Source organism: Limanda limanda, chromosome 16, assembly GCF_963576545.1.
Source record: "Limanda limanda chromosome 16, fLimLim1.1, whole genome shotgun sequence".
Lineage (NCBI taxonomy): Eukaryota > Metazoa > Chordata > Actinopteri > Pleuronectiformes > Pleuronectidae > Limanda > Limanda limanda.
In genome coordinates, this window is record NC_083651.1 from 16,790,682 (window position 1) to 16,801,676 (window position 10,995).

Below are 10,995 nucleotides of genomic sequence, written 5' to 3' on the forward strand. Positions count from 1 at the left end.
GAATCACTTTAATCCCTTCAAGCAACATCCAACTTGATTTTATCTTCTTACACTGAACACTCGCTGAGGTCAGACGAGTTCAGGCTTAATTCAAGAGACAGTGTTGATCACCTGACTCATTGTAGGCTGCACATGACTGCCTAGCCAGTATTGGCTCAGTATTTACACGTCCAACCCTTATGTATATGCTTTTAACTCTGGTATTAAAATGCATGTCATTTGAATTTCAACAGAATCTGTGTCTGTATTTTATAATGTAAACCCAATATGATGGAGAAGTGTTTCCCTGACTCTGTGTTGAATAAGAGTACATTTAAATAGAAACAACCTATTACAATCCCTATTGGATGGGGATTTTTTTGTGACTTGTCTTGACTAGATGATGTAATACTAAACCAAAAATAACTACCACTGAATTTTATTGATAGATAGATAGAGCGCCACCTGTGGTCCATTAACGAAAATGCTTGCTTCGGGTTGGTTCTGCCGTTGCCTGGATACTGCGCAACAAATCCACACTGACTTGGCTGTTACATTGGCAACCGTGCAAGTTTATTTAATCGTCTTTTTAAATAGATAATATATGTGATTAAAAGGACCTGCGAGGTACAGCTCAGCCACCGGAGAGGATCCAGTAGAGGAGGTAAAAGAAACAGGGGTTTCTGGGGTTGAGGTTGATAAGAATAGGTTTTTCGTTCATAGGCAACATGATAACAGCTTTAAAATGTATGTGCTTTTATGAAATGGGGGAAGCTACTAAAATGCAGAATAAGCCCAGAGTTAGTCCGAAAACTTTAATATTTTAATCTTTACAAAGATTTAAGATAGTATAAAATAATACTTTACACTGTAAACTGTACTTGTTAAGCATGATATTATGATTTGTTGTTCATAATATCCAGTATTATTTTTTTACATATGCAAGTTAAGGTCATCTATTAATCTATATATCTATCTAAAAAAAATCTGTTTTCTACACGATCCCATGACACAATTGTTGAAAAGCTCATCAGTGGGTCCTGGTGGACAAAGTGAGTAACACATTCAGGATTTTATTTCAAATAATGAATCTATGGTTTGAATAAACATAGAGTGTCCTGGGTGTAGTGGTACATTTAAAGTTTTGTCTTCCTGGGGTCATTTCCTCCCTTTTAATCGTGTCTTCAGCAGAGGAAACAACATGTTCCAGGCACCTGATCTCCGACAAGTCACCGTGTTGACCAAGGCTGAATGGCAGAGGATTCAAAATGAAGTTAAGCAGGGTGATAGAGACAAGGAGAGAATGAGAGAGGCAGAGAACCAGAGAAAAGCCCTGCACCTGCAGTCAAAACAGATGGTGAAAGAGTGGCCAGACACCATCGCTGTAAGTCGTCCTTACAGGGCTTCTCGTCCAATTTTATTTACTTTATTGTTTCCACTTGTGATTATAAGTCTGTGTTCGTTTTAATCAAAGAATCAAAGGCAAAAGAAACTGGAGGCGAAGAAGATCCGGGAACAGATCGAGGAAGAGAAAAGGAAACAGTTGGATATAGAAGAGGCCGAATACAATGACCAACAACGTAAAGAGGCCGTTGTGAAAGCCAAGACTCAGCTTTACTATCAAACCGACCAAATCAAAGGATTACATGTTAGTATTGCTTATTGTTTTTTAATTGTAATAGGCTGCATGTTAAATATTGTGGGATAATAACAGATTTTTACTATTTTTACAGAGTGCACTCTTGATGACAGAGGTGTTGAAGGAGAGGGAGGCTCAGATTGAGCTGAAGAAAAGAATAAAGAGTGCCTCTAAAGATGTGGAAAAAGAATTCATCAATTTGGCGGGGACCAGAAAGGACGAAGCTCTGAGAGAGGAGGAAGAGAAGGCAGTCCAGAGGAAGCTTGAGAAACTGGCTATTGCAGAGGAGCTGAAAAATCAGTGAGTCTCACATCAGAGCAGTTTCATTGGTTCCATTTAACATTGTATTGTATGTATGTATTGAGTAAAGTATCACAGTGCAGCCTAGAACCTGCAGGAGACTTAAGTATAGAAATATCTGTTCACATAAGAATGTGATTTCTTTTCTTTAGGATGAAGAAACATGAGTTGGCCAGAGAGCGACAAGAGAAAGAGAACAAGAAGGAGGGAGAGGAAAACCTTCGCCGTCATGAGCTCTATCTGATGGAGCAGAGAATGGAGGAAGAAAGACAGGAAGAGCAGAAGAGAAACCTGAAGCAGGCTCAACTGGTAGGGTCTTAACAACACATGTTGTGTCCCATTATTTTTATTTTCTAACCCACAGCTTCACTATACAGGACCATGTCAATAAAAGAGACATCATGAGAGCAGCAGAGGCCCAAAAACAGGCGGCTGAGGAGGAGCAGAGGAAACTGTTTCTCTCTGCGAAACAAAAAATGATGAAGTTAAGGAAAGAGAAAGAAACTGAATTGTTCAGGTAAGAACAGGCATCTCTTCATCCAGCTCCCTGTGTAGACCCACTCATCTGCCTCCACGTTCCAAAGAGTTTCTTTACCCCACAGAGAGGCCCAGAGGCAGAGAGAGGGGCTCATGAAGAAACTGACAGACCAACAGCAGGAGCAAACTGTGAACGAGGATCAGAGGATCGCGAAGGCCGCCGCCGAACAGGAGGCCAGACGTGAGCAGCAGCTGAGGGAGGAGGAGGAGAAGAGGGCTGCAGGGTTGAAGTCCATCGCTGAACACAGAGAACTGATGGTAAATTGGTTAGGGTAACTAGGTTACTTTAAATTATCTTTTAATTTTTTTTTTTTATAAACGGACCACAATTTACACAGAAGGGCAAATATACTTCCAACATCTATGAACAATTCCTGATTAAGTAAGTTGCATATTTAAGTCTTTCCTTGTTCAGTGTTAGCTCTTCGGCTTTGAGCAAAGTAATACATTCAGGCTCCTTCTTCAAGCACATTATTCAAAAACGATGAGGAAATACAAATTCTCCACACATTTTCATCTCAATTGATAGTAAGTGACTTGTTATTTTTTTTTTAAATAGAAGAGATTGCTGAAAGGATAGGGGCACCACTTCAAGGGCCAATCAGATTTCAGCTCGGGTCAGTGCCCCATTGATCAATTCCGACGAAAGGTGTTTGTATGTAATCAGTTTGTGCATCCTTTCTATTTTTTTTTACAACGTGCCGATATCTGTAATTGTTGAGAAAACTTCAAGAGGTGAACATTACAGACTGCTTTCAACCAAAAACATTTCTCAAAAAGATATCTCTTGTTTCATTTGAACAATTCTTAAAGCTTGACAGAAGTTGCATTAAATGGATGTTCACATAACTAACATTTGGCCTGAACTTCTGATTATGAAATTTTAGGCTTTTTCAGACTTTTTAAGACCCTGTGTAAACCCTGTTTGTGCTGCTTTAATCAGCTGAAGCAAACAAAATGTAATCACACCTTTAACACAACACTGTTTTATCAGAGACAAGAAACGGAGCAAAGGGACAAAGAAGAGCAACAGAGATCCAAAGACATGCATATAGCCAAGGAAGAGGCTGACAGCATATTTTGTGAGAAAGAAAAAGCGAAGGCTCAGAGGATCAGAGAAGATCTGAGAAAGATACAAGACTGCAATTCAACACGAATGGTGACGACACAGCTCACCATCACTGCACCATCACAGACGGTAACAGCAGCCTTGGTTCTCTGAAAGTAAATCTCGATATTTTTGCACACACAGGCTGCAAAAGCTGCCAGGCAACAGCAACTGAGACGGGAGGAAGAGGAGTTTGAGGCAAAGACCAGAGACCTCATGGCAGAGGAAGAAAAGCAGTTTCTTATCTATTCACACAAGGTCATCCATGCAGCAGCAGAGGCTCAGCGAGACGTCTTCCCACTTTGCAAAGCTGCCAGCGAAGGGATCGGAGGAGGGCTCGGCCCTGTTTTCGGGGGAGTCAGGCCCAGCTACATGGTTCAGGACCGCAGCGGTGCTCAGATGCCTAACTACATCTCTGGTGCTACCCAGAACATTAAAGAGCTCCACGAGGCAGTAGATATCCAAGAAGCAAAGAAGAGACTGGGGTTTATGTGGGAAGACTAAAATGTTTGCAGGAGTTGTTGTTCCCATGTCTCTCTCTGTCATTCAGAGACAGAGTTTGTTTCAGTTTTTGCTCGTCAAGCAACCTATCTTTGTGTTTGTGACGTTTATCCCCTTTTCCCTTCATTTTGATTTTACTTTTAATTTGTTAATTTGTCACCTGTTTTGCATGTAGGGTTGGGAGGGGGGGTGTTCCTAATCTACACTCAAACCAATAAACTACATTAAAATGAAATAATATTTGTTTATGAAGTGTGTGTAAATGGGTCCTGGAACACGCTGACACCAAGAGAAGGAAACTGAACATCTGGTATTCGTAATAACATTGTATAGGCTGAAAATTTATTTCAGCACTCTATATTCGAAATATACACTAGTGACAGAGCAGTGAACAGCTTTAAGCGGCACTCTTTTTCTCCCCTCAGATTGTCATGACTTTGTGCTCAAACAAAGGTAAAAAAAAGTTCTTTAGGTTTATGTATCCTTTAAAAAGCACACAAACTCAGTATAAAGCAAAACAACCTATATATAGTTTACCTATTGGCGTGTGTGTGTCTGTGTGTGTATTTTTGTGTGTAACAATACAGCAGGTTTAGATTAATGTTTATATTGAGAAAAAAGATCAGTATCCACAAACGTTTTTTAGAACTGTTAGAATAATTAACAATATATAACCAGCTTTCGGTCTGCCAATAGGACTCTGGGATTGAATTTGCGATCCCTTCAGGGCATTTCTTTATTACGTATGACTTCACGCACTGCGCAGCTTTCCCATTGAAGCACGGGATCTGGAAGTGAGTTCCTTTGAGAGCAAATGTGTGTTTAGGTTCAGGTACTGACACTGTGTGTGTGTGAGTGAGGTTTAATTTCATTGCTAAATCATTGTTACTGTGAATAATCTTGCTATTAATCTCCACATTCAAATGTACAGTTTAAGTTAAAGTGGGAATTTGACCGGCCCGCAGTGCTATACGCCATCTATCTCTCTATAGACCTAGTGTGAACGCTTGAGGCTTACATCAGTGGTGCTAGTTGGTTTACTGCAGCAGAAAGTACAGTGTATTGAGTTGTAGTCGAACATTTTATTGAAAGCTACCTTCACAAATATAGAAATTATTGAATTATACAAAGACCCTTTGATTAAACATTTCACCTTTGTTTTCGCTCGCTCTTAATGCAGGATTGGAGTTGTTTGTTTACGGCTCAGCATCGAAGGATTCATGGTCCATGTATCCACATTGTGTTTTGATGGAGTGTAATCAAAGTAAAACTGTGGAATATGACAAAAATGGCCACTGAATACAAAAAAGCAGGCTTCCTGTTGCGTTTTTCAAATTGCACCTACAGACTTTTTTGTTTGTTTGGTCATGATACTCATGTGTATCAATTTTTGTGAAGATCGGTCAATGTGACCATATAGGGCCTCAATGTCTGTCAGTGCTTCTCAGGGCTCGGGCCCTAAATATTTGCGTGTGTGATTCATTGTGATCTATTATGGAAAAATAAAGAATTGGTCCCAATCTTTTCATTTCTCATTTAGGAGGGAAGGTACAATTTATGCCTAGTCCGGGAGGGAGCAGAAGAGAAGTATTCAAAAAAATAAAAGCCAAAGGGACTTAATAGGCAAATCTGCACTCAGAGACAGATATAAGAAGTCCTTTATTAGTTCCGCTTTGGGATCATTTACGGGCCTGTCCATACCCAGGTGGCTAATAGGGAGAACCTGGACGATTCCTGGTGGTCCTGACTGACATTTGGGCCAGGAGGGCTGGTAAAATGGGTTGACACAATCCTCTCCAGCTCCTCCTTCTTGTCCATATTTGGAAATGTCCAACTCCAAACTGCCCAGATGGCGCTGGTCAAATACTGCTTCAAAGCGGCAGCTCAGCAACAAATGAGTGATGTAACTGTAGGTTCAAAGGAAGTAGCAACCTATAAGGTAGAACCTATGATTGGACCCTTTGATGATGAAGAGGCCAGCCCACGTGGAAACAGCGCAACAAATTCTGACTGATGCAGCTGCATAACAGGGTCCATTTATCAGCTTTTTAGATAGATATACAATATATGTGACAAAATGACGTCCAAGGTTCCAGTGGGCAAGCGGGGAGGATCCTGTAAGAGAGGTGAGAAATAAAGAAACAAGAGTTAAGGGGTTGAGGATTCCTTTTTCTGGTTTATTAGCAGCATGATGACTGATTTAAAATCTTAATATATTATATAACCAAGAAATTAAAGAAATATATGAGTCGCTACCACAATGCACAACGTCAGAGTAGCCCCGACACGTCATGTTTCTACAAATAAATATTTAAGCAAGCCTTAAAAGGATAACATTCCTGTACCATGGTGTACATGTTAAGTAGGATATTACTGTTTCTTGTCAATAATATGCAGTATTATTATTGGAGTACTGACTCTGCCTATCTATCTATCTATATAATTTGATTTATTTTTTGGAAGTGGCCACCAAGAAATATTTTTTCCCATATGGAAACTTTTCTTCACCACACAACACTTATCACAATACAGATTCCGTATTCAAAGGTATAATGGAACGCGGCATCAGCCACAGCCAGCAGCGTCAGTTGAAATCAAATTATTTTAAAACACCGAAACGATTAGTCCGCAAAAGATAAGTTAAAAATGGTATGACAATACACATACCAAAAAATCAGCAACAAATCATTTCAGTCAGTGTAGTACAAAATACAGTCGCATACTTTGTAATTAACAGTGTGAGTTATCATGTCTGCTTTTTCGAACCTGCCCATATTCTAAGCAATTAAAATGACCTCAGTGGGCTGCACTAACCAGCCAGTATAAGCAGATGTTCCACCTTTTAACATGGAGGAAATTAATTTGTATTCCACAACATTATATAGAAGACAGCAAGATGTTCCGGGCACCTGCTACCCGACAAGGCAACGTGTTGACCAAGACTGAATGGCAGAGGATTCAAAATTCATTCACTCAGGGTGATAAAGACGTGGAGGGTCTGAGAGCAGCAGAGAACCAGAGGAAAGCCCTGCACCTGCGCTCAAAACAGATGGTGAAAGAGTGGCCAGACACCATCACTGTAAGTCGTCCTCATAGGGCTTCTCGTCCGATTTTTACTTTTATTGTTTCCACCTGTGAGTATAAGTCTGTGTTCGTTTTTATCAAGAATCAAAGGAAAAAGAAGATGGAGGCGAAGAAGATCCGGGAACAGATTATGGAGGAGAAAAGGAGACAGTTGGATATAGAAGAGGAGGAATACAAGGACCAACAACGTAAAGACATCGTTGTGAAAGCCAAGGCTCAGCTCTTCAATCAAACCAACCGAGTCCAAGGATTACATGTTAGTATTGCTTTATTTTTGTATAATTGCACTAGGCTGTATCAATGTACCACCTTTTTGTTTTGGGATAATTGATTTTTACTATTTCTACAGGGTGCCCTCTTGTTGGCAGAGGTGTTGAAGGAGAGGGCGGCTCAGATTGAGATGAAGAAAATGCAGGCCTCTAAAGTTGTGACAAAAGAATTTGTGAATTTGGATGAAATCAAGGAGGAAATTCGGAGGGAGGAGGAAGAGAACGCAGTCCGGAGGAAGCTTAAGCAACTGGCTTTTGCAGAGGACCTGGAAAAACAGTGAGTCTCACATCAGATCAGTTTCATTGTCTCCAAAGTTATCTCAAACATATGCATCACTGTTGGTAAAGTTGCATGAAAATGTACATTTAACATCTTATTTTTTGGAAACAGAGTAAAGTATAACAGTGCGGCCCCACTGTTTTTGGCTGTGACATATTTCAAGTTAGAAGGCTTGAGTAAAAAAACATTTGGTTCACGAGAATGTGATTTCTTCTCTTTAGGGTGAAGGAATTTGAGTTGGCTAAAGAGCGACGAGAGGAAGAGCACAGGAAGGAGGGAGAGGAAAGCCTTCGCCGTCATCAGCTCTATCTGGTGGAGAAGAGAATGAAGGAAGAAAGACTAGAAGAGCAGAAGAGAAACCTGAAGCAAGCTAATATGGTAGGGTCTTAACAACACAAGTTTTGTCGTATTATTTTTAGTTTCTAACCCACAACTTCACTATACAGGACCATGTCACTAAAAGAGACATCTTGAGAGCAGCAGAGGCCCAAAAACAGGCGGTTGAAGAGAAGCAGAGGAAACTGTTTCTCTCTGCGAAAGAAATAGAGATGGACTTAAAGAAAGAGAAAGAAATGGAATTGTTCAGGTAAGACCCAGCATCTCTTCATCCAACACGCAGTGTAGACCCACTCATCTGCCTCCACGTCCCAGTGGTTCCTCCGTTAACATAGTTTAAACGTATGAGTTTCTTTACTCCACAGAGAGGCCCAGAGAAGAAAAGACGTGTTCATAAAGTTCATGTCAGAACAACAGCAGCAGGAAACTGATCTAGAGGATCAGAGGATCGCTAAGGCCATCGCCGAAACGGAGGCTAAACGTGAGCAGAAGCTGAGGGAGGAGGAGGAGAACAGGAATGCATTGGTGGAGTCCATCGCTGAACACAGACATCTGCAGGTAACACTGGTTCAGATAAAACCAAGTCATGATATTATAGAAGCAAACCTTTGTTAATCAATTTCATTGCTTTTAATTAAGGGAGCTAATATCTAAAAAACATTACTTTGCTGTGTTTCTTTGTCCTGCTGAAGCAAACTAAATGTTACGGCACCTTTAACAAAACACTGTTTTGTCAGATGCGCCGAAAGGAGAAGAGGGACAAAGATGAAAAACAGTTGTGCAGCGACATTCTTGAGGCCAAGAAAAAAGCTGAGATGATCTTTATTGAGGAAGAAGCAGCGAAGGCTCAGAGGATCAGAGGAAAGCTAAGAGAGATCCGAGACTGCAATTCAACACAACTGGTAACGACACAGCTCACCATCACTGCACCATCACATGTAACAGCAGCCTTTGTTCTCTGAAAGTAAATGTCGTTTTTTTCCGCACACTCAGGCTGCAAAAAATGCCAGGAAGCAGCAACTGAAACGGGAGAAAGATGACTTTGAGGCAAAGAACAGAGATATCCTGGCTGAGGAAGAAAAGCAGTTTCTAATCTATTCACACAAGGTCATCCATGCAGCAGCAGATGCTCAGCGAGACGTCTTTCCACTTTGCAAAGCTGCAAGCGATATGATTGGAGGAGGGCTCGGTCCTATTGTCGGGGGAAGCAGGCCCAGCTACATGGTTCAGGAATACACCGGTGTTCCGATGCCCATCAACGCTGGTCCTACCAAGGACATTTATGAGACAGTATTTATTGATGAAGCAAAGAAGAGAATGGGATTTATCTGGTGAAAACTAAGATGTTTGAGCTGCACCTTACTATATTATTCACTGTTGATCCCCATTTGTCTTTTCCTGTCACGATATTACTTTAGGCATAAAAATGTTGTCGTGTATTCGTTAGAGTAGAACATGTTGGTGTTTTTTCAAAACATAATTACGGGCTTACGTTTATGATACCTATCTTCTGGACTCTCAGACAGAGTCCCGCAGCGCCAGTTCGGCTTACCCAAAGTGGCCCACTAGGCGGCTCGCATTCCACGACCGGCTCCAAGCCAGCGAGCCTGGCTTCTTACCCATTTAAGGTTTGAGAATGGGTTGTGATCGTTTCGGGTCCAAGGCCTCTAATCATTCGCTTTACCAGATAAAAGTCTCTCAGAGAGTCCTCCAGATGTTTATCTTAGAAGTTCTCTACCTTTTTGAAATGACCTTTGACTCTCAGAGTGACCTCTCACTTGCTAATGGATGCGAGTAGAAGGAATGTTCTTGACCAATGTGTCTTCATGTTCGGACACAAAAACATGTCCATCTTTAGCCAGAAATCCCATAGGGGACGGCATTTACCTGAAGTCATGGGCGGAACCAAACTCTCTATATAATGTGTGTTTGACCAAGGCCTGTCAGACTTCACCTTTTGGCTGTGTGATTTCTCCGAGTCTCTAGAGCTCGTCCTGACCTGTGAAACTTCTGTGTAATAAACACTCTGTTATACTGCAAGTTCTGGGTCCGCGGTTCTTTCCTTCATCATCAAGCTTCTACAACACAGCAACCTCTCGGCTGACCAGAATATACATCAATGTCTTACTATTTTTATTTTTGATCAGATTCATTTTCTCTCTTATTACCATTTTGTTTTTGGCTTCTCGAGCAGCCTCTTCTCTTCTTTGAATTAACTCAAAGCTAAAATATGTCCAAAAATACCAATAAAAATCCATGCACTGCGGTTGTAGGCCTCCACCAACCAGAGCCGTTTTGGTTTACATTTGTCTACATACTTTTCCCGCACAGATATATTGTCACTTTGAACACGGAGACAAAATCAATTTGTATTTTGAGTTCAAGTGACTGATCAAAAGTTTAAGAAATTCCCTTAAGCAGGTGGCCACCATGACCACCAGAATTGAATTAGTGAGTCCAAGTGTTGTGTACCAGACGTAGTGAAAGCCAATCTTAAGATATCATGATCAAGAAAAACAAATGTACTCTGAGGGGCCACCATGACCATGACCTTTGGCTACCAAGATCAAGTGGTTTAATCCTTAAGTCCAAACAATGGTTTGTGCCAAATGTGAAATGAAAATCTGTATCCATTTTGCTTAACAGACGTCTGAAATAACCGAAATGCAATGTCAGAAAATAACAGCAACTTGGTAAATCATTCGACCTTGTAGATAGGCCACATTACAGGATCAGAAATTAAGTGAATACGGGTTTGTCTTTTGAAAAACTGAAAAACTCTTCTCTCCGGATAAACCAGGTAGGATGAAAACAAACTGGTCTAACTTTGCTCTGCACCGTCTGTTTATTAAAATGCTGCACACAACGTCTTAGCATACAATATTGTAGTGTTGTTTGAAGAGGACTCAAAAATGACAGAACAATTCTGACAGAGGGTCTGGAGTGTATCAAAAAAGTAGTT

General features: G+C 40.8%; 2 protein-coding genes across 2 annotated transcripts; both read left to right on the plus strand.

Annotated features, from left to right (window-relative positions):
- The first annotated feature begins 1,180 nt into the window (after positions 1-1,180).
- On the plus strand, positions 1,181-4,067 carry cfap210 (cilia and flagella associated protein 210). Its single transcript, XM_061088028.1, has 8 exons — positions 1,181-1,363; positions 1,454-1,627; positions 1,713-1,918; positions 2,071-2,227; positions 2,296-2,435; positions 2,521-2,713; positions 3,450-3,614; positions 3,708-4,067. Exons 1-8 carry the CDS (start codon positions 1,181-1,183, stop codon positions 4,065-4,067), a joined length of 1,578 nt encoding a protein of 525 aa, XP_060944011.1.
- A 2,893-nt stretch (positions 4,068-6,960) lies between these two features.
- Positions 6,961-9,660, plus strand: LOC133021245 (cilia- and flagella- associated protein 210-like). The gene is made up of 9 exons (XM_061088029.1): positions 6,961-7,143; positions 7,231-7,404; positions 7,498-7,694; positions 7,919-8,075; positions 8,144-8,283; positions 8,399-8,591; positions 8,771-8,935; positions 9,027-9,323; positions 9,556-9,660. The coding sequence occupies exons 1-9, from the start codon at positions 6,961-6,963 to the stop codon at positions 9,658-9,660; spliced, it is 1,611 nt and encodes a 536-aa protein (XP_060944012.1).
- Positions 9,661-10,995: the final 1,335 nt, after the last annotated feature.

Bases quoted from the DNA above. Each gene is read 5' to 3' on its own strand.
- cfap210 (XM_061088028.1), top strand. From the start codon at position 1,181: ATGTTCCAGGCACCTGATCTCCGACAAGTCACCGTGTTGACCAAGGCT. The intron at 2,228-2,295 runs GTAGGGTCTTAA...TTCACTATACAG, and splicing joins ACCTGAAGCAGGCTCAACTG to GACCATGTCAATAAAAGAGA. The intron at 3,615-3,707 runs GTGACGACACAG...TTGCACACACAG, and splicing joins ACTGCAATTCAACACGAATG to GCTGCAAAAGCTGCCAGGCA.
- LOC133021245 (XM_061088029.1), top strand. From the start codon at position 6,961: ATGTTCCGGGCACCTGCTACCCGACAAGGCAACGTGTTGACCAAGACT. The intron at 7,405-7,497 runs GTTAGTATTGCT...CTATTTCTACAG, and splicing joins ACCGAGTCCAAGGATTACAT to GGTGCCCTCTTGTTGGCAGA. The intron at 8,284-8,398 runs GTAAGACCCAGC...TTTACTCCACAG, and splicing joins AAAGAAATGGAATTGTTCAG to AGAGGCCCAGAGAAGAAAAG.